The sequence below is a fragment of the Zootoca vivipara genome, chromosome 8 (genome assembly GCF_965207765.1).
Source record: "Zootoca vivipara chromosome 8, rZooViv2.hap1.1, whole genome shotgun sequence".
NCBI lineage: Eukaryota > Metazoa > Chordata > Lepidosauria > Squamata > Lacertidae > Zootoca > Zootoca vivipara.
Window position 1 is genome coordinate 57,378,369 of NC_142591.1, and position 23,470 is coordinate 57,401,838.

The 23,470-nt window shown below is 42.5% G+C and overlaps 1 protein-coding gene across 9 annotated transcripts in view; it reads left to right on the forward strand.

Annotated features, from left to right (window-relative positions):
- Nucleotides 1–23,470, forward strand: part of HNF4G (hepatocyte nuclear factor 4 gamma) — a 75,009-nt gene that overhangs the window by 31,736 nt on the left and 19,803 nt on the right. For 6 of the 9 annotated variants that reach the window (XM_035124891.3, XM_035124895.3, XM_088675624.1 and 3 more), the window contains 8 exons: nt 8,590–8,761; nt 13,287–13,381; nt 17,939–18,045; nt 18,444–18,599; nt 19,378–19,465; nt 21,147–21,299; nt 21,977–22,213; nt 22,783–22,902. In XM_035124891.3, coding sequence (XP_034980782.1) covers nt 8,616–8,761; nt 13,287–13,381; nt 17,939–18,045; nt 18,444–18,599; nt 19,378–19,465; nt 21,147–21,299; nt 21,977–22,213; nt 22,783–22,902 — 1,102 coding nt within the window. In that variant the 5' untranslated portion in view covers nt 8,590–8,615. Of the gene's footprint in view, nt 1–1,760; nt 6,186–8,589; nt 8,762–13,286; nt 13,382–17,938; nt 18,046–18,443; nt 18,600–19,377; nt 19,466–21,146; nt 21,300–21,976; nt 22,214–22,782; nt 22,903–23,470 lie in introns of those variants that run through there. The other 3 variants (XM_088675622.1, XM_088675623.1, XM_035124889.3) reach the window with 3 other exon arrangements.

A 23,470-nucleotide genomic window follows, 5' to 3' on the forward strand; every position in this document is an offset into this window, starting at 1 on the left:
GTTCTATAGCCTCTCTGTGTCAGGACTGAAATAAAAAAGGGCTGTAAGAAACCTTTCTTTGCCTTTATACTTTCCTGGGCAACCAGCCGTGAGCCACTGACAGTACCCTGACCAAAGGAGAGGGATGAAACCCCTGATCACCTTGTATTTAAGGGAAAGACAAATATTCTGAAAATTTTCTCATCCACTGAAGATCAAGCCAATGTTCGGGGAATGCTTTTGCCCCACCTCATTGAAATTTAAGGAAATCGTTGGGTTGATTACATCTTCCCAGTGCTAGTCCTCAATATAACATGGACTACCAGTGATGAGAGAGTTAACTATTGGTGATTGATAGAGCACTGGTGAGGATTTGGCAGTCCCAGAACAGTGATGGGGAAGAAATGTCTCATAAGTATGGTGGATGTTTAAGGAAGGAAGAGAGTTTGATAGCTGTTTCAGGGTGCAAACCTGAAAATTCACAGTGGCTGTTTGAATTGGTTTTTCAGGAAGCTTTTTATAACCTTGATTTTTATTAGCTTGTTTTCTATTTTATATCCTGCTTTGAGTGATCAAACTCTAATAGAAAACAGGACAATTAGCATGCCAAGGGAGCCTTGCAGATAGCACAGGAATGCTTTCTGATAGCATTCTTATCAGCTGGTAATGAGCTGAGAATCTTTGAAAAGTACAGTACAATAACTTGAACTGCCATTTTTCTCTAAGGGTGAGACTATGAGTAATAAGAAAGACAAGGCTGTTGCCAGAAGTGGTGGTCCATCTTGCACTTCTCTCTGTGTGTCAAGGGTAGTATCCTTTAAATCTTCTGATCATTAAGCTGTGCCCTCTTCTATTCTCCCTCTTGTGTCCAGCCCTATCTCAAGATGCACCACTATGTGAGGCCCTTCTGGTTTTGTAGAAGAGCGTACCTCAGGGATGAGCAACTTGTGACCCTACAAGTGTTGGACTACCATCCCCAACATCCAAACGTTTTTCAAAGAGGGCCAGATCTGATGAAGTGAAGGGCTGTGGGGGCCAACCACAGTTGTTGATTTTACAATTTTACCCCAAAGTTGTTGAGCTTTTCTTAGGATTGAAGTTGTTGACCTTTTTCAGGGTTGGAGTTGTTGAGCTTCTTTTGGGATTGAAGTTGTTGAGGAATTTAACCACGGAAATAAACTGCCACAGGGGCCAGATTAAACTGACCGGTGGGCCGGATTAGGCCCCCGAAACGGAATTTGGACATGCCTGATTTAAATGGAAAACCAGAGCCAAGATGTCTAGCTCGAGCAGCAGCTCTGTGTACAGGTCATTTTTTTCCAGGGAGCCAGGCCAGTGTTTGGATTGTCCCCACAAATGGCTGAGATGCCCCTACCTGGTCCTTGTAGCCCCCCTCTCCTTTGCAGAAAGTGCACAACCAAACTAAGTCAACGCAGGAGGCTCCTTCAGCAGCGGTACTGAAAGGGGACAGGGAGTGAGGGAAACAACTGCATACTTTTGGAATCAACTTTGAGACTGATGCTGCTACTAGAGTGTTAAGAGGGTCTATATAATGAGAGAAATTCTAGGCCAAGTGATTTTGCTGAATTAGTTACTTCCTATAACATATGTCTCTCTCTCTCTCTCTCTCTCTCTCTCTCTCTCTCTCTCTCTCTCTCTCTCTGGATGACTTTATGTTTAGTTTAGACCTGACTTTTAATTATAGAACCTGGAGCTGATCTTTTAAATTAAAAATCCAGATTTATAGAAAAATCAATGGCAATTGTAAAAAAAAGAAAACTTCTCAAAGCTTACTTTATCTCTTTTTCTGCTGTTCCCAGGAGGAGCTTTGAATTGAATGCAGCTTTCATATTGAATCCTGAGGGATCCTAGACCATTTGGCAAGGAACTCAAAAAAAGTTTTGTTCAGCTGCTATAAGCCTTTCAAGTGAAGATTTGCTTTCGTAGTTTATTTCGAGGAAATCTTAAAAATGCTGTTTGAAAAAAGCAATTAATAAAGTTTTGAGAAGGATACTGGGGAGAGAAAACCGACACAAAACCACACATACACAATGCGCACAGAAAATAGTATTAGAACAACATTCTTAATCCTGACACTTCTTGGCATGAAACATTTTAATGCTTGAGATTGTAATCCTGACAGCTTGGTAAAAGTCCCAGAAATCATAATAGTTTTTTCTCTTCTGCTTCATGGTGCGCCAAGAACATTTGCAGTTATATTGATCACTGCGTGAAAGTCTTTAAAGTGGAAAGTGGGGGGAAGGCATGGCATGGCATCTCCTTTTCTGATATTTGGTTTAGAACAAGATGTTTTATTTAGAAACAAATGTTGCTGCTGTATGAAAACCACAATTGAAGGCTTCTTAAATAAAACCCTTACCTTTCCCAGCCCTACCTGGAGATGGAACCTTCTGCAGGCAAGGGAAATGCTCTACCACTGAGCTAAATCCCACACTTCAGTCGTTCCATAACTGTTTTGAGATTTGACAACCAGAATCACAAGCACACTCCTGGATCTGCAAGTTTAAAAATGCTCAGGCCTGTGGGATTCTAACAAAAGTTTGAAGGCCAGAAATACATTACATTATCACAAACCACACACGAGCAAGAACAGTAGTATTCAGGGCATGTAATTTGCCCATAACCTAATTCTTAAGCAGATTTCCTATATTAAAAAACCCTGAAATATGTATATACCTGTAAATAAAATAGGAATGAGTCGAGAAAGATTGGGGCATGGGAATGTGTTGAATCTGCTGACCAGGGGCTCAGGCCCCCATAGCTGTTACGGTCAAATGGGATCTCAGAGCCGTAGAAAGAACTTTTATGAGTCTCCTGAGGGAGTAAGACAGAAATGGCGCTTCCCCTCTCCACCGCCTCCTGGGTTCCAGGCAAGAGGAGATAAGTACTATAAGATACTCTGAAGAAAAGACTCTAATTGGCTATTGATTCCGTGGATTTAAAGTTAGATGGAACATGGCTTGATATATTTATTTTTAGAAGTACATCAAATGGTTTTCCATTCCTTGCCATACAGTTTCCTGCTGATAGTTCAGGAGTGACGGTTTGCCTGCTCTAGTATGAATGTTTTCTGTTCACAAGTTGGGCTGGCCTTTCTCACCAAGCCAAAAAAAAATGTGGTAACCTACCCCAGTCTATTTGTTTCCTGGTTTGGCCAAGCAGACTCTACTATCCCCTTTTCCTGCAGTAGCAGCAGCTAGGGGAAATACTCTCTCATGTGGGAATGAGATGTGTAGAAGTTCTGTGGGTACCAAGGTGAATGCCTCGATCAAGTGGCAGCCAAGGACATAGGCTGCTTCTCTTTCCTATGAGAGAGGGAGCCTGAGGGCTTTCCCCACTTGACGGCCGTAGAGCTAAGGAGCTCATGCTCCGAAACAGGAAAGTGTGGAGACTTGGCAACGAAACCACTCCCAGCTAACCTTGAAGCTAGGAAATGGGTGGAGGACCACCCATCCGAGCTCCCACAGCTTCAAGGCTCCAAAGAGTGGTCAGCATATTACACTTGTCAGACTGCAGCAGGTTGCCCACCACAGCAAGCATGGCAAGTGAAAATGTGGATGCCTGAATGTAGTATTTGTGGAATTGCAGGATGGCTACTTTGTGCTTCATCAACAACTTCGATTATCTGAGACTCTTTCCCCCATTTGAGCAAGGTTCAGAATACCATGTTAACTATTAATGGGATGCAACAAGTCACCGTTTTACAGCTCTTTCAGGGGAGTGTATCATACAAAGAGTACATTGCCAAGTAATGAATTACTTTGATGTGTGTGTGTGTGTGTGTGTGTGTGTGTGTGTGTGTGTGTGGTGGTAGCTTGTCAGCAAATGTTCAGAGAACACAAAGTAGTAACACTGAACAGAGGATCTAAGAAAGTATTCGTTCTGCATCAGCTAGTGCATTTCTGTGGAATGGGCGCACTTGCAACAAAGAACTGGATTGACTGCTTTCATGGGGGTTGCTAAGAATGTATTTGTGTCTCTCTAGTGAGTAAAGTGTAAATGTGTAGGACCAAACTATGAACTTATCATCATCATTTCCTTATTTATTAATGTAATACAATTTATATACCTCATGAGTGCAGGAAAAACCTCGAAGTGGTTGACAAAAACCTTCCCCTGAACAGAATCTCTAGGAATAATTGAGGGCTAAGTTGGTAAATTCCAACACACAAGCATGGCACAAGTATTTAACCCATTCACTTATTTTTGTGGTAAGTTGTGTGTGTGGTAGAGACTAGTTATGCAGAGAGTACATGTATTAGATGCTGTTCACAAGTTAAAGAGGCTTGCTCCCAGAGCCTGTTATGTTTGCAATCTATATACACTACTGTGAAATATTGTGAACTAGTTTTATCGCTACAGTTCTAAAATTTCAAAGCAAAATACACCAAATTATTCCCCCCCCCATGAGGAAATCATCTTACTTTTCACATGAAGAGAAATACGTATAAACCAAGCTAATGAAAATAAAATTAACATTTCCATTTAGGTGGGTAAATACCAGTGCTTTCCTGACTAGGATAAATTATTTAGAGAAATTCTGTCCTTACAATGTATGTAACGGCTTTCATTTTACATTTTAGCTTTCATTTTTGTAAGTATTTTCTATAAGAAAAAAATCTGTTTCAAAATCACAACAATATCCTATTCAAAGCCACTCTTGTCAGATATATCTTCAATCTCAGTTGCAGGATTACTTCTTACAATTCTGACACATGCCAGTCAAGCCAGAAAGAGCAACATCCACCTTCCTCCTTGACATTTCCTGTGCTTACAAGCGTAAAGTGCATTGCCTTTATAGCAGCTTTATTTGAATAATTATTAAATACATACAGTACCTCTGAAAGAGAAAATAGTCTATATGTACAGAAACATTTAAAAGAGTCTGTGTTGTGATGCAATAATAACATATTTTAAAGACCATACTATAATTAACGTGTGTGTGTGTGTGTGTGTGTGTGTGTGTGTGTGTGTGTGTGTGTAAAGGCATTATGATGTTGACAGTTTTATTCCCAGTCTCTTTCCTAATAATTATTAGCATGGAATTTACCTTTTTTTCCACAACTGTAGCTCACTGGCTTGACATCTCCATTTTTCCACCCAGTACAATCCCATGGCCCCATTCTGAGCCAGACATGACCCCCCCCGTTTTATATCTCTTGCTTGCCATTTTCCACCTCAGTTAGAGGAAGGCCCATATCTCAGTGGTACAGCATTTCCAATCTGCCATTTCCAGGTAGGTCTGGGGGACACAACTATCTAAAACTTTGCAAAGCCATTGCCAGGTCTGTCACGGTGCTGATAAGCTAGATGGGCCCACGGTCTGATTCATTATGAGGTAGTGACCCATGCTGCACTCTCTGGAACTAACTTTGCCATACAATATTCACAAAACTCTTTCTTGCCTTGCTACGCAAGAAGTACTCCAATCACCACAGCTGCTTAATTAGAAAAAGTCTTCCTGCCTTTGCAGTCTTGTACTTATTTATTTTTACCTTTATATCTTGCTTTTCTTCCAAGGAACTGATGTTGGCACACATAGTTCTTCCCTGTCCCCATTTTCTTATCACAACAAGGCTGTGAAGTATCTTAGGCTGAGAGATGAAGACTGGCCCATGGCCAGCGAGCTCATTGGCTGCGTAGGAATTTGAACCATGGTCCCCCAGGGCCTTGTCCAACCCCAACACCACACTGGCTCTCATCTTATGGAGTTTCTATTTAAGTCCTATCATTTGTGTGTTGTAAGAGACGAGGGGGGCAGCTTTTTTGTTGTTTTTTAAAGAAAAACTGGAAGCATTTTAGTCAAGCCAGTTGGAGCTCTCATTTAAAGCCTCCCCTGAAATGTCCCGATATTATCACAAGAAATAGCTAATTGTGTCTCATAAAAAGGGGAATGATACAAGGCGTAGCATAGCACACTTAGCTGGTTTTATGACTCCTCCCATTGCAACACATAAGTGATATAGTTAGAGTTAACACTCGGATTATCAATTACTGATTGCCAGAAAAACAGAGTGGATCACATCTTCTTTCCTGGAGAAGTAGTCACTTTCAAGGTTTATGTTCAATGATGAGGATCTCTGAGTCCGTCCTGGACATGGAAATGGCAAATTATACGGAAGTCTTAGATCCCAGTTATACTAGTCTGGAGTTTGAAACAATGCAAGTCTTGTATAATGGCAGTGGTGAGTTTGTATCATCTCAGAGATGAAAACCTGAGTGTTTGAGTGAGCAAGAAAGAAAAAGAAATGAACATTGTAAAAGGGTTTTATTCTTAATTGTGTAGCTGAGATTTGCTTTTGAAAATTACATCTCTCTCTGTCTCTCTCCACTTCATCTCAAAATGCATGTTAATAACATTATACCATCTTTATGGTACAGAAAATAAAATGGCAGTTCTGCATAATAAAGTAACTGAACAGGATTGTCATCGGTTAGTTAATCAAACAAAGAAAAATGTTATTTCAAACAGAGGAGGTTCTTTCTGCGTTTATTTTATTTACTGTAAGATGCATGAGTAACTATCTTTGGCAGTTTGGGAATGAGAAATATTTTTGTACATGATATTTTAAAATGACAGTTAAGATACAAATGTCCAGAGGGAAAAATAATGGGTCGCACAGAAAAAGTATATTGATGTCTATTTGCAGCTGATAAGTTTAATATACGGTAATATTTCCAGAGCGTTGATATGCAAACTGGGCTGAGTTGTTAATCATAACAACTCTCTCCAAGCTAATGGTTAGCTGGGACAACTTTTAGCTATTTGGTTAAAGTCACTTTTTAACTTTGGTTGGGTAGAAATTGCCGACACAAAGAGTGCAATAAGAACTCATGAATGGGATAACTTTTCATATAAAAGCAGATTAATTATGTTTGGACATAATGGTTAAATCTTTTTGATCACATTCTTTGTATAAAAAAAAATGTTCATCCTTTATACCTTGTATCAAGACACTTGAGACTTAAATAGTGCAAAAACTATATTCACACAAATTTGATCTGTTGGTATTTATTGGTATTTGTCAAGGTGAAAGGAACAAAACTATTTAATGAAAGAGAAATCTTCCCATGATTTTGACAGCGTACAATCGCTTTGCTTTATTTAAAATGTTAGCTTTTGCATTGAAATACATGTAATATACATTGATGCTGTGGTTCAATAAAAGAATAGGTGGAAGTGGAGCAATACTGGAAGCAAGAAATTTTGGGGAATGCCAGTCAACTGCCAATTTAAGTTTGATTATTTAAGTTTTCATAATTTTCATTTTTGAAGAGACAAATAAAATTTTCATGTAACTATTAATTCTGGGTAGAATTCTTTGGCCGTTGCAACCAGTAAGACTTCCTACATTCATCAAATGGTGGGATTTCACTGAGCATAGCTTCTGATACCCCATTAACCTCGGCATCCTCTACGTCAAAAATTCTCACAACAACATTATCCTTGCAACATCGAAAGCAAAACCCAACATGCTTCCACTGAATTCTTTGAACAAAACCACAGCTGAATCACTTACAATTATGTAAGTGTCTTAATGTAGTGAAATTGTTCCATAAACATTTTTTCTGGTCGCAGAATATAAGAACGCTTTCAAATCGCAGAATTCCAGCAAGGTTTCCAACCCAATATGTTCCATTCAGTAAAAACATCTATAACACCCAGCAGCTGAAATCTGCACATCTGGTTGCTCCTTAAATGGAGAAACAATGGGTCCTGTCATTTTAACCAGTGGCAGTCACCTCCCTCAGAAGGTTGAATCGAAACACAAATCCTAAACAGTGGTGACAGATGCTGTCTAAGCTGGTCAAACCTTTTTAGCAACAAGGTCCTTGGCTTTGGGGAGAAAGCCCAAAAGCTTCACTATATACCGTAGCTTAATGCTAGGGTTATAAGTTTGCATGCAGACGGTCCTAAGCTCACTCTATAGCATCTCTTGAGTAGGGCTGGACATGTCCCCTATCTGAAACCATTGGCTCCTGCTCCCAATAGGTGAGGGTGATTTGCCCAGTAATGTGGGAAGTCAGCATAGACAGTACTGAGACAGCATAAACCAATGGCCGGACTACATATAATACAGCTTCCCCAGTTTCTGTATGTGCGGATGGAGGCCCCTGGATATTACAGCTTTCTTACAACATGGAGTCAGCCATGTTGCTGGCCACTATCAAGTCATCTGAAGATTAATGCACAGTTAATGCATGCCAGCCTCCGAGAAAATGTTGCCTTATGGCATTGTCCCTCAATTATTTAAACTAACAAAGATATTTAAGTAGTTAGCTACACATGCAGAGCAGGGCAATTGTGTCAGCACTCCCAAGTTCTATTGCAAGCCGTGGAGTTTAAACAATTAGCATTCGTTGTCATGAGCATCATAAATTCTGACAAGTGGGCACAATAGGTTTGAAGGCATTCATTAGAATAGCAATCAGGGGTAATTAGGCATGTTGTGTTTTCTGCAGTCCTGGGATGGTGAATGCTAATTAAAAGAGAAGGCCAGTAAGCCCCCCCCCCCCGTATGGTGTAACTTAGCCACATTGTTGAATTCCTCCCATTCAAGGCTCTACCTTGTTCTTCCCCTTCCTCAGACAGTTGCTCAGCAGAGCCACTCGGCATGAACACTGCAGACAGTGGGATTGGTGGCCTTTGTGCAATATGCGGAGACAGAGCCACAGGCAAGCATTATGGCGCCTCCAGTTGCGATGGATGCAAGGGGTTCTTCCGACGCAGCATACGAAAGAATCATGTTTACACCTGCAGGTAGGAGAAATAATCCCACCTCAGAGGTACATCATGCAGTACTGTATTTATTTATTTGAACCTTTACTATCCCGCCCTTTATAAAAACCAGGAGGGGTTCCAGAATCCAATATATTGAGAGGACAGGTGTTATATTTAATGGGAAGGGATCATGCCTTATTTGGTAGAGCACTCGCTTTCCATGAAGAAGGCCCCAGGGTCAATCCCTGGCATCTCCAGTTCAAAAGATCCGGTTTCTTGTGCAGTTTCTCACTGCAGAAGTTCAGACTCTGACACATGGAGTGGTGATGTAAAGGAGGGCCAGGCAGGGGCGCAGGAAGAGGGGGGTGATGGGACCGCGCCGCTCAGGGCAGCGCGATCCCGGTAGGGTGCCATAGCAGCTGTCCCCGCCCCCAGAACGCGTGCCACGCCCACACGGGTGGCACACTCCGCCCCAGGACATGTGTCAGCCCCGCCCCCACCTGCTCTCCACCCCCGGTTCCAGAGCATGAAGCTCCGCCACTGGGACCGGGGCCAGGAAGTGCACCTCCTCTTTTGGCAGGTGTGTTTTTCAACATGCTGTTGACTCCCCATAATAGTGCCTTAGTGGTGGATTTATAGTGGACCGTCCACTCACCATTCTGCTTTTTTGGTTGTCCTGTGATGCTATTCAAATGTCACCACAGTATTGCCATCCTGTGCTATGGCTTAACAAAAGCATGCCTGAAAATAAACTGGAGTTTTTGTGGTGTGAAAAGTTACAGGGTTTCCGTGGGAAGTTACAGGACATGCACTGCTTGGAAATTAAGTGGCATGTCTACCCTGAAACTTTTGCAGGCACAAACATGAATAAAAATGGGATCACGTACTGTATAACCATCCCAAAACCACCCTGAGTACAGGTAATCATGAATGCACAATAAAAAGGACATCTGGCAGTTACAGGAGGTTTAAAGATGAAAATATGTCTTTGAAAAGCAAGGCAGAATGGGCAGTGGCAGATTTCATTAGCAAACAGCTCCACAGGATTGAACGCATTAAAGGTTTTACGTTATAGGGAGTTGCTGTCTGCGAAATGATCTATAGGTACTAAACTTTTGCCGATTTGGAACAGCCAAAGCAAGTGCAATCACATGATTTTCTTAATTGGGATGAGGGCATGTACAGGAACAGATCCAGATCAAAAAATCTAGAAATGAAGATAGACAATGGTCTACCCCTGCAGGCAACTCTTCAATCTGATTCCAGTCCTGGCAAGACTTGAGCCATCTGGGTGTTCAGCTGCCCACTGCCACTTCTTAACAGCAAGATTCTGCTATGGGTCCTTTTTATTGTGTCTCTTGTCTCTTACTTAATCTTTGCAATGCTCCACTGTTTGAATGCAGAAGAGTTTCCTTGCAGAGTGGTACTTGGCACATTAAAGATGAAACTGTTTTCCTCAGCAGTCGTTTGCAATCCTGGACCAAACTATTTTCATTTCAAATGGCAACAAATGTAGATTTTGATTGTCAGATGTGGCTTCACATGCAATGCTCTCTTGTGAAGTTCCTTCCTATCCTTGGCTCTATTTTGTCGTTCTATCTCTGTTCTCTCCCCCCCCCCCCAAGTCTGACTAGATCTGTGCTACAAGGTGCCCTCTGGCATTTCCTTTTATCCCCTTCTCGTTTCTCAGGAAGGCTGGCTAGGACTGTTGCTGAGGTTAAAAGGTACTCTCCCTCCTGCTTTTACCATCACTTGACTTATCAAGATCTTCAGTTATCTTGAGACTTTCGGATACAAAGACATCTCCATATGTTAATATTGAAATCCAGGAGAACGTCAGCATTTATCAGTGTGTACTTGATTTCAGCCCTTACATCTGGAAAATAAAGCAGTTTAACTTGCCTGATTGCACCAGTCCATTTTAAGCGCAGCAGCTCAAGTTAATTGCACCACCACAGCTAAAATGATGGTCTAACCCAGACAAACAGCTGGGGCATCTTCCTGCCTTGCCCCATAATTACTTGAAAGCCCTGTACTCTCCCTCCTTATACAGTGGTACCTCTACTTACGAATAACTCTACTTACGAATGTTTCTACTTACGAATGGAGCTCCGTCTGCCATCTTGGATGCGGTTTAGATAGGATTTTTCCTACTTACAAATTTTTAGATAGGGTTGCTTCGCCTTACGAATTTTTTCTCCCAATGCATTCCTATGGGATTCGACTTACAATTTTTTTCGACTTACAAATGTGTGTTCGGAACACATTAAATTCGTAAGTAGAGGTACCACTGTACCTTAAAGCAGACAGACAAATGTGTTACAGGGTGTCCAGACAAATGTGTTACAGGGTGTCCCATCACTTCAGGGGAAGAAAACCTTCCAAGGTGTGTCAGTGCATCTCAGGCTGGGATATCACCTCATTTTGACATGGGTATCACTTGCAGAGTATGGGTTTGTTTTTAAATTTGGTTAAGGCCCTCTTTCCTATGGAGGACAGTGAACCCATGGGAAAAGTCAGTCAGTGGTGGGCAGAGCCAGAGACCATACAGATACAATACTATGATACCATTATAATGAGTCATTTCTTCCCCCAAAGGATTCTGGGATCTGTAGTTTGAAGGGTGCCAAGAGTTGTTAGGAGACCCCTATCCTCCTCACAGATCTACAATTCTTCGAGTGGTTCAACAAACAAACCTTCTTCACAGGGAACTCTGACAATTGTAGGTCTGTCAGGGGAATAGCCGTCCCCTAGCAAATCTCGGCACCCCTAACAAACCACAGCTCCCAGAATTCTTTGAGAAAAGCCATGACCATTTAATATTGTATCATAGCCCTGCCAGTGTATGGTAAATGTGGCCAGTGTCAATAGCAGGGTTAGAATTGCATTATTGCATGGCTCTTTCCTTCTGTTCTTTCTCTTCTTCTCTACATCTGCTCAATCACACAGACACACAAGTGCACATACATTCACACATGAAGCAGAAGCAGTTCTCAGAGGGGCATCCTGGATAGCAAGAGTGAGCACACAATGTCTGAAGAGCTGAGTGCTTGTTCGTGAAATTTGGCCTAGGGCCACATATGGCCATTGGACTGCACTCAGTAGCTTGGTAAAATATAACCAGTGTGGTGTAGTGGTTAGAGTGTTGGAGTAGGACTTGGGAGACCAGGGTTCAAATCTTCACTCAGCCATGAAGGCTGAGTAACCTTGGGCCAGTCACCATCTCTTAAAGGTAAAGGTAAAGGGGCCCCTGACCATCAGGTCCGACTCTGGGGTTGCGGCGCTCATCTCGCTCTATAGGCCGAGGGAGCCGGCGTTTGTCTGCAGACAGCATCCGGGGCATGTGGCCAGCATGACAAAGCTGCTTCTGGCGAACCAGAGCAGCTCACGGAAATGCCGTTTACCTTCCCACCGGAGCGGTCCCTATTTATCTACTTGCACGTTGATGTGCTTTCGAACTGCTAGGTTGGGAGGAGCTGGGACCATCTCTTAGCCTAAGCTAATAAAGTACATTATAAATGTATAAGTACGTTGGGATAGCTCAGTTGGTAAGAACATGAAACTCTTAATTTCAGGGTTGTGGGTTTGAGCCTCACATTGGGTGAAAGATTCCTGCATTGCAGGGGGTTGGACTAGATGACCCTCATAGTCATTTCTAACAATATGATTCTAGGGTCCTGAAGGAGCGTCTCCACCCCCATCGTTCTGCCTGGACACTGAGGTCCAGTGCCGAGGGTCTTCTGGCAGTTCCTTCGCTGCGAGAAGCCAAGTTACAGGGAACCAGGCAGAGGGCCTTCTTGGTAGTGGCACCTGCCCTGTGGAACGCCCTCCCACCAGATGTCAAAGAGAAAAACAACTACCAGACTTTTAGAGGACATCTGAAGGCAGGGAAGCTTTTAATATTTAATAGATTGTTGTATTTTAATACTTCTGTTGGAAGCCTCCCAGAGTGGCTGGGTTAACCCCAGTCAGATGGGTGGGGTATAAATAATAATAATAATAATAATAATTTATTACCAGTATCAAAGGCTATAGCCAGGCTCATTCCAGTAGCTTCCATGAACAAAGGCAGTCTACCTTTGAATTCCAGATGCCAGGGACAAGCAAGAGCAGAAAGCTGTTTCCTTCATGCCTTGCCTGAATGCTTTCTACAACATCTGGGGGGCCCCTTGGAAATCATGTGCCAGAGCAGACAACTCTTTGCTCTGATCTTACAGTGCTTTCCTTTCATTTCCTATTCCTGACCATTTGCCCCAGCAGGATTGGATCAAGCTGTAAGAAAATTCATCCTAAACATTCACGAGACTGGGAGCAAAATTTATACGCCTTGCATTCACAAGATGATGAATAACCTAATGGGATTTTACTTGCCCATCACAAGGAATTATTCCATTAGAAGAATGGCAAAGAGAAATGTTTCAAGGCTGATTAAAGAAAAAATACCACTGAAGGTTGATAGTTGGAGACATTGTTTTGACAGTGCCCATTAATTGTTTCAGCCGTGCTAATCAGGACCCTCCTTTACTTGCACTCTAATATATTTACCCTCGATTCTGTCCAACAGATTTAGCCGGCAATGTACTGTTGATAAGGACAAGAGAAATCAATGCAGATACTGTCGTTTAAGAAAGTGTTTTCGTGCTGGGATGAAGAAGGAAGGTAAGTTTTTTTAAAACCTCCTGTTCAGAGGGAAACACTTCATATCAATTAGCAGGAAACAAAATCTATAAGCAAATACCTAATGAATATATATTGGTTGTGCCTACAAAAGAAGGAGATTTTTATAGCTGTAGAAATATGTCTCCAATAAGATGTCAGCTTGCTATGTAATTTTTGGTTAATGCTAAGATTTGACACATGGGTCATTTGAAAACAAAGCAAAGCATGCTTTCCTCTAGTTTTGCATGCTACGAGATATTCTTTGTTTTAGTTGAACTTGATAACTTTTAAAAACTCTTCTCAAGTCATTGTGGCCTCATGGACAAAGTGGTGGATTTAGGCAGGTAAGATCTGAGTTCACACTGGCTCAGCTGTAGTTTGGTGACCTTACATACACTCTCATCCTCAGATCTTCATCTGTAAAATTGTAATAGGAATAGGAAACATAGGTTTGTTGTGAGGCCTCTCCTATCCTATATAATAAAGTGCAAGCGTCTCTGCGTCCAGTCCCTGTGTCCGCGCTACTGCGCATGTGCCCCACGGACACAGGGATTGGACGCAGAGACTGGATGCACACACGTGCACCCTCTCCCCACCCCCACCTACCGTTTCCCTGCGGCCGCCAACCGCCGCTCCCGGCCGGACTGAGTGTTGGCGGGGGGGGGAACCACGTGTGTGTGTGCGTCCAGCAAGGACAGGTCCCAGGGTTCGGAGAAGCGCTGTGCAAGCGCTTCTCCAAACCCTGGGATGTCTCCTTTCTGTTGGCGGCTGGGGGAGAGGAAGGAAGGAGGAGAAAGGGCTGCTTTCTTCTCCTTCGTTCCTGTCCCCCTGCTGCTGACAGGAAGGAGAGGTCCCAGGAGCACCGGATCGAGGAGCCGGTCTGCAGAGTCAGCGGCCAGCAACGCCGTGCTGGATTGAGGAGGCGATGCTCCGTGCGGCGTTGCTGGGTGCTGACTCTGCAGACTGGTGCTCCGTGCAGCGCTACTGGGTGCCGACCCGGCAGGCCGCTTCCTTGATCCGGCAGCCTGCCGGGTCGGCGCTGATCAGCGCTAGGCGGAGCACCGGATCAAGGAGCTGGTCTGCAGAGTCAGCACCCAGCAACGCCACACGGAGCATCGCCTCCTCAGTCCAGCACGGTGTTGCTGGGCGCTGACTCTGCAGACCGGCTCCTCGATCCGGTGCTCCGCGCAGCACTCACATATGTTCTAGCGCCTGTTTATTTAACGGGCTGAATGACACTAGTTATTAATACTATTCCCAATGTATTGCAAACTACCTTGTGCATCCAGTTCTTTAGAAATGGGACAGGAAAAAAGAACCATTGACATAGAACCATTGAGACCTTATTTCTATGCAGAATAGTGTTTAAAAGCAGACTCACAAGTTCTCCTATATTTTAGCATGTCTGGAAGTAGGCATAGATAAATTATGGAATTCACACCAGAAGTAGTGATGGCTGCTGGATGACTTTAAAAGATTTGGCAAATTCATGGAAGATAAGAATGCCGATGGATACCAGCCACCATGGCTGCACTTTGCCTCCATGGTCAGAAGCAGTATTCTTCTAAATTCCAGTTGCTGGAAACTGCAGGAGGGGAAACTGCTGTTGTGAGCTCATGTCCTTCTTGCTGGGCATCTAGTTGACCACTGCGAAAACAGGACGCTGTTGTTTTGTTTTGCCCTCTGTGGGTGTGTGACAGACAGACAGTCAGAAATTGCTTAGTGCTTCCTTGAAAAAGAGCCTTCTCTTGCTGGAGAAGACTTACACTCAGCTATGCTTGTAATTTCAGAAAGGTGCTACCCTAAATTCTCAAGTGCATCCCTTTGGAAACAGAAAAATGACATATTAAATCACATCAATAAGATTTGCTTAGCATCAAATAACTGCAGTTTAAGCTTAGGCTGCACTTCTGTACCCACCTACTTGAGAGTAAGCCCCGTTGAGCAGCCAGGCCAATCCAAAGCCTGATTGGGCAGAGGTGGAGTGAAATGGAGCTATGGGGGCGCTTCCATATCTGCAGACTTGTTTCTCATGTCAGGAAGGTTGGGAGCAGACATTTGGACCAAGATTGGGTCTGCTGCCATCAAGGAGCAGGAGCAGCTCAGGATCCTGTGGCTCCCAGACCAGCTCAGTCTCATCCATTTGGAGACTTTCCACAAGCTATCAGTAAGGACTGGCATTGGTGCAATTCTTTGGGTGGAGGGACACTAATCCAGTCCCTAGTCCAGCACAAAAGTGCTTTGGGTTGCACACTTGGCACCATAAAACCCCAGTCATAGTATTTGCTTACTAGTTTTATCACTGTTCTTTTTATGTATTATGTGACCTTGTAAAATCTAAGTCTTTTTAAGTTTGTAGAAAGTCTTGCATATATTTGACAGGGCTTTCCTCTTCTCCCACCATTACAGCCCTCAAATGAAAGTTAGTTTCAACCTCTCCCAGCTTATAAAGGACCACAAGCGAGAGTTTAGGAACAGAATTATCTGGGCACTAGGAGCTGTGCCAGAATTCCTCCATTATTGCCTTTGTGTTCTTCCTTGAGTCCTCCAAACTAAGGAATACCATTTCATTCTATTTTCACCATAGGCTTATCACATTTTTTAAAACAAAAAACAAAAAACAAAAAAAGCTTTTCAAACTGACTAGTAACAAACTTTGAAGTTGAATTATGTGCAGGCAAAACATTTATTTCTGAAAAACTTTTTTTTAAAAAAAAATGGTTTGCAATACATTCCCACCATTTATTGTGGGTGATCAAAGTAGTTAGGTGCCAATCCTCCGGTATAATTTTATATTTAAAGCATAACTACATTTTGTTGTTGAGGTGCTGAGTTAAGAAATGAAAAAAGATAGCTTTTCTCCAGTTAAAAAAGACTGGAGCATCATTCTTGATTCACGTCTACGTGACCATTTATCACTTAGTGTTTATCACTGTACGACATTTCTTATTATGACCTTAATAAAAGGCCCATCATGAATGTCCTTGGCTAAGAATCTAGTGCGCCTTCACTATAAAGCGTGTTCATTCTTCATATAAACTGCAGAACACTATATAGTGCACTGAGCACATTTTTATTGAAGCATTGGTGCTGCCTTCTCAACTTCTCTGATGCAGATTGCTTCCTTAAAAATAACAAACGGATCATTGGAAATACAACTGCTGCTCTTACAAAAGGTTATGAGGTTCTGTGTGGAATGGAGAAATATGTTGATCACAACCCTGTTTTTCTCTCCTTGGTATGACCTTGGATATAAAATAGGTTCAGCAAAGCTGATGGGTAGCCTTATTTATCTCTTTCATTTTTGCATTAAAAGGGACACCTTGTTGCTCCACAAGCTTTGTGTTCCACCATGCCATTCTCTTTCTAAAAGCTAGTATGCGATTATTTTTGCTCCAGACTATCTGCTTCAAACCCTAATACTAGCATCTCTCAATGCTACATCCTTAAAAATGAACTCTGGCTGGAAGACAGTTGTTTTTGAAAGCTGAAAGTGGTTTTTTTAGAAGTTTAACATTAGGGATGGAGTTGTTGTTTTTTTAATCCATTTTTTAAAGCAAACTTCCCTAATTCACTAGTCCTGAAGTTATATGCAGATTGAAACATAGCTATCAGTGTGATTGCTTTTCCTCCCCCAAAAATCCATCAGCTACTGCAGCAGTTCAAAAGCTTTGTAAAGAAAAAAGAATGCTGGGGCAAGGAAGGAAAGGTTCAGACCTGTCTCTAAAATTTACGAGACTTTTTTGACTTCAAAATTTCTAAAGTTGAAATGGTGTTCTTTGTAAACAGAAATTATTTTAGGACCATTTCTTATAATGCTTATATAAAATGTTATAAAATGTTTGCCATTGCTCTTCCATGAATTTCTGCAATACTTTGGACATCTATGGTTCATACAGTTTCTTAATAACACTTTGACTGCACACACATCATAATAAGGACTTTTGGCTTATCCTACAATGTTTCTCAAACTTGGGTCTCCAGCTGCTGTTGAACTACAACTCCCATCATCCTTTGTTAGCAGGTCAGGAATGATGGGATTTGTAGCCCAACAACAGCTGGAGATCCAAATTTGAGAAACACTGTAATATGTCGCAAACAAACAAACTGCCTGACTGCTCTAGCATTGCCCCTCCCTTGGATGAGCAAGATAGACAAATCACAAACCTTTGGCTTCCCATTACATCTGGCTCAAGGAACATGATTTGTCACTCACTAAGAAGCCACAGTTGCCAGCCAACCTCAAGCCATGGTTTATTGTTGGTTTGCTGCTTGTTTCAACTGGCTTATGTTGGCTTGCAGATTGTATTAGGGAGAAGCAAACCACAATCCTGCTTTTGTACATAATGGCAAACCAAGGCTTCTAGGTTTCTTCCTGCTACTCTTGCCAGGGGAGGAAAAAAGTAGGAGCGATTAGGTAGCATCCTGCTCATTCCTGGTAAACCATGATTAGCTGGAAACTCTGGCTTATAGTGATATGTAAACACTACCTTTGAAAAGCTGTTCAGTAGCATGGTCTGCATGCAAACCAATGTGCAATTTTGTTTCCTCTCCCAGCTGTGCAAAATGAACGGGACAGGATAAGTACGAGACGAAGTGCATCTGATGGCAGCAACATTCCTTCTATTAATATGTTGGCCCAGGCTGAGTTGCTTTCTCACCAGGTACAGCAATCTACCATCATGGCGTATAGGATCCCCATGACCTTTAAAATGTTCTCTGTTTTATACATGCACCTATCCTTTTCCATTTGCAATACAGAAATGAAATGGGAAGATTCTCTCCAGAAATTTGTAATCTGATTCAGCTTATTTTGCAATAAGCTTTATACATCTTTCACTTTCAAAATACCGTACTTAGCTGCCTGATTCGGGCAGAATGTTTCACTGACCACTTGGAGTACTCCTGTTGAAGTTAGTGAAATATCAGGGGCTGAATGCCTAATTCGAAAGGTCTACTTTTTCTGTAACAGTGAAAACAGAGCTTGTTTTGTGGGGTGCTAGTGTTGGTTTTTGACACTCTGTAATAATCCGAGGTCATAATTTCTCTCCACTATAACCAGATCCCTGTTTCAAGCCCCTGTGCTGGTACTGACATCAGCGTTAAGAAAATTGCTGGCATTAGTGAAGTATGTGAATCTATGAGGCAGCAGCTCCTGGTGCTTGTAGAATGGGCAAAATACATTCCAGCTTTTTGCGAACTACGGCTGGATGATCAGGTATGGGATAATGAGCTGAGAAGCCACAATAATGGTTCCGTGTGGAAGGCTCTCTTTTCACAGAACACACTTCTAGGATGTTAAGCCAAAACATCAAGGGAAGCTCATGGGAAGTAGAGATCATGGGGGAGCTGGTTCTGGCATATATATAGTTAGATTCAAGAGAGTGGGTAGGCTTGGGTCCAGAGAAGATCATGCCACACAGCAGGAGCCAAGCAAACAAGCCCAGGTGCAAACAAATCCACAACAAGCAACTGAGATCTAAGAAAAAAGAGGTGAAAGATTCAGGGGAAATCTACCTTTTATGAGACACAGTCAAGTTACTCTATAAGGAAAATGCCCAAAGGCCTCTTCCTGCCTGCTTTCGACAGGGGTATTGGGAGGCAGTGGGCAATTCTTGGTCAGCCTTCACTAATCTGGTGCCTTCCACATGTTTCGGACTACAACTCCCATCAACCTAACCAAAACACCTAGAGAGGACCAAGTTAGTTGTTCTAGGAACAGCAGAGAGAGCTGAGGGACTGAATCTCAAGGCCTGATATTCAGGACGTCATCAGGTATTGCACATATTTATAAACTGGAAACAAAGCCAAAACAGAGCAGCCGCTTATCCAAATAGACAAGCTTCTAAAGTGGAAACCTCTTGTCTTCAAGATGATAGTTTAGGGAGGGAGGGTGTCTTCACATAGTGGCAACAGCTAGTGTAGGTGATTCATCTTATTCCACTTGCTTTATTTTTGAAGTTACTATTGTTCTATGCACATTGTGTTTTTTCAAGGTTGCCCTGTTAAGAGCACATGCTGGAGAACACCTTTTGCTTGGAGCAGCAAAACGCTCTATGCTTTACAAAGACATTATTCTTTTAGGTAAGTTTATCTTTATTTTACTTTTTACAACACAGTCCTGGGCATATTTACTGTCTCAATGGGCCTGATTCAACTAAGTAGGTGTGCTAGCGGGAGCTGGCTCATGAGCCCTGCTAGGACAATGGGACTTTCCCCATCCTCTTCCAGCTCAAATTGGCTCAGATGTGGTATAGAGAAACCACATGTGGAGGAGGTGGGAGATTATTCCGTCAGCCTTGCTGAAATATGTTGATGGAATGACTGGAAGAGTTTGGATTCTTTGCACAGTGTTATTGGGGTTTACTCTTAGTAAGTGTACATAGGATCACCACCGACAACACATCATGCTCTAACTAGGGATGAGTGAATCTGCCAGGTTTGGTTTCTCAAAGTTTCTCCTTTTCCCAATTTTCAGTTCTCAACATTTCCATATCAGTACTGTAAGCAACTTTTTAAAAATAAAGTCATCAGCATTTTAGTGCACATGTACACATTTTGCATGCAATTTCCCACAATCCAGTCGTACCTTGGAAGTCAAATGGAATCCATTCTGGAAGTCCGTTTGACTTCCAAAACGTTCAAAAACCAAATTGCAGTTTCTGATTGACTGCAGGAAGCTCCTGCAGCCAAGCAGAAGCCCCGGGAGCCCTGTCGGATGTTTGGGTTCCAAAAGAATTTCACAAATCAGAACAATCACTTCTGGGGTTGCGACGTTCGGGAGCCAAAACGTCCGAGTTCCAGGGCGTTCGGGTTCCAGGGCGTTCGGGTTCCAAGGTATGACTGTATACACATTCCTGTAGTATAATGCATATTTGCATACATTCTCACTAACACGTTCATATTATTATTTTTTGGTACATGTTACTTGGCTGGAGAACCACATTTCACAATTTGGAGTAGCACAAATTGCAAGGGATGGCAGTGTTTCGGTTTCATGTTGTTGCAGAAATTGTGAATTAAGGAGGTTTGCCTTGCCTTGTGAACTGAACTTCTCCCCATCCCTAGCTCTGACCTTTCCAATTCATTATCCACTCATTATCTGCTATTCAGGTTTGGAGAGAGGCTGATATGTTGATGACAAAAGCTTAAGGTGTGGCCGTGCTGGCTGTTGCAGAGCCCAGTGCTATATAGCAGCATTAGTCAACGGGGTGCCCTCCACATGTTGGACAACAGTTCCCATCACCCTTGACTATTAGCCATGCTGGCTGGCCCTGATGGGAGCTATGTAGTTAACGACATATGGAGGGCACCATGTTACCTACCAGGGCCGTCTTGAGCAGGTTGGGCGCCCTGGCACTGAGGCGCGAAGATCGCTCCGGCGCCCTCGCAGCACGCAGCACAGCTTCTGTGCGGCTTCACTGCAGCGCCCTGCGCCACCGGGACTGCACCTAGAGCCAGGCCTGTTAACTACCCTGGTATATAGGATTCATGGTAAGTATATTGGCTTCAAAAAGGGAAGATTTGGCCACCCATCTGTCTTAAGATGAACCTTGAAGATTTTGCTCTCCTTCTTGATGGATATTTTATGATTATGATTTCTTTGCTGGCATATTATTTGTGGAAATAAATATTGCATGTGTGGAGAAAGGTCTTTTGTGAACACATTCATCTGCATAAATGCTATAGAAAATGGAAACTGAATATGAATTTTAAGGCTACTTACGTTGTCAAAAGAGTTCTGATTTTGTTTTTGCTTCTTTAGGTAATGATTTTGTAATCCATCGCAACAGTTCTGAAATTGAGATCAGCCGAGTAGCAAACAGAATACTGGATGAGATAATACGACCATTTCAGGAGATCCAAATTGATGATAATGAATATGCTTGCTTAAAAGCAATTGTATTCTTTGATCCAGGTATACTTCAGAATCCAACACACACACACACACAGTGATAGCGATAGCATAGTCTTAGCTGAAAAGCTGAAGATTTTCCTATGCTAATGTTGACCTTGATGTGGTTCCTAATTTAACAAAATGTGTCTTTGTCAGCCTTCCCCAACCTAATACTCTCTAGTCTTTGGACTATGACTCCTATCATCCCCACCAACAGTTAAAAACAGAAAAAGTTCAAAACGACAATCAGTAAACCACTGTCAAATGATATACAGTACTCTTGATTGCCTACATAGGCCTGGCAGAATAGGATTTTTTTAAAGCAGATGTTTAAAAGTTGTCACAGACGGCACCGTCATGATAGTAGAAAGATCTGCACAGGAACTAGTCTGTCCTCTAGCATTCCTCTTGAAATGCCCTGTTGTGAGTATAGAGGTGGTTTTTTTTTTCTACAGGCTACCACTGGTTGTAGCTTCTGCCCATCTGCCATTGGGACAGTTTCATTGGGAAGTTCCAAGTTGGTGGAGGGACACCTCTGTTCCACCCCAAATCCCCTCCAGCATTGTAGATGGGAAATTTGGATAGGTCTGTGAGTCTTCCTTATCCCCAGGGCCCACATGGATAGTAACAAGACCAATGATTCATTGCTTTGGTGCTTTCTTCCATACCCTTATGAAAAATTTCTTTGTTGTTGGAAGATGCAAAAGGACTGAGTAACCCAATGAAGATCAGGAACACGAGGTTTCAAGTTCAGATCAATTTGGAGGACTACATCAATGACCGTCAGTACGACTCCAGGGGACGCTTTGGAGAACTCTTACTACTTCTGCCTACCCTTCAGAGCATCACCTGGCAAATGATTGAGCAAATACAATTTGTGAAACTGTTCGGAATGGTTAAAATTGACAGTTTGCTTCAAGAAATGTTACTAGGAGGTAGGTGTGTCAGTAGGTATTATTGGACTTCTTTGTGTTTAACTGTACTCAGATGCACTTATATTAGTGGTGTGCCCCCCCCACACACACATGAGAGACATTTTTCTGCTGCTTTTGGGTCTAGAATTATTTTTGCAAAATTTAGGGAGAACTTCAGGTCCTGGAACCAAATGCCCCCTCGTAGGCTTTTCTATTTCTCCCTGCAGACTCTCTCCAGGTCACACACCTGGCCTGGCCTGTTCTGTGCCCTATGAGAATGTCCCCTCATAGGACACTCAGTAGGAACTAGCAGCCAAGGGGTAGCGGTCACCTCATCTTCCTCTGTTTTCATCCTGGCTTTGTCAAGAAGTGAATTAAGGTCTTGCAGCTCCTCTAAGTGAGGGAAATGCATTTTATTTTGTAGAATCAACCAGCATGACACTCTTAATCTCAGGGTTGTGGTTTCAAGCCCTCTGTTGGGCAAAAGATCCCTGCATTGCAGTGGGTTGTTGTGGATGACCCTAATGGTCCATTTCAACTCTGATTCTCTGTCCATTTGCACAGACAAACGCTTGGCTTTTCTGTTGCAGGTACGTCTAGTGATGCCTCGAATCTGCACCAAGTTCATCCTCATCTAGCCCAAGACCCGCTCACTGGACAAACTCTGCTTATAAGTTCAGTGGCTGCTCCTGTACATGCAGAACCAATTTGTAAGTTTATTGTAAATATATCATTTGAGTGTAACTTCTCTGGGTTATTTTTAATTAACCGTTTAATCGGTTATCAGTGTTTCACATCATTTTTTTCAACCTTAATTTTTTTTCTACTAACAACCCGAGTTTAAAATTTAATTTCTTATATTGAAGCAAATTTTTAGTGAAGGCTAGGCTGTAGCACTGCCAAACCTTCATCCAAAAATACTTTTTTTTGGGGGGGGGTGTCCCAAAGTGTGGCTTTCAGAGTTAACACCATCTTTTTCATTGCTGTTATTTGAAGAGGTTCACAGTATTCACCGAATATGATGATGCCACAACACCATGTAACCAATAAGATTTGATGTTTTAGGTTTGGGCTTTTTTTTGTTTTTTGTTTACAATCAAGCGGTATATAAATTTTACAAAGCAAATAAAAATTCATGAAATAAAAGATCTGGCTACCTCAGAGTTTCCCAAACTTGGGTGTCCAGCTGTTTTTGGACTACAGTTCCCATCATCCCTGACCACTGGTCGTGCTAGCTAAGGATGATGGGCATTGTAGTCCAAAAAAAATAGCTGGAGA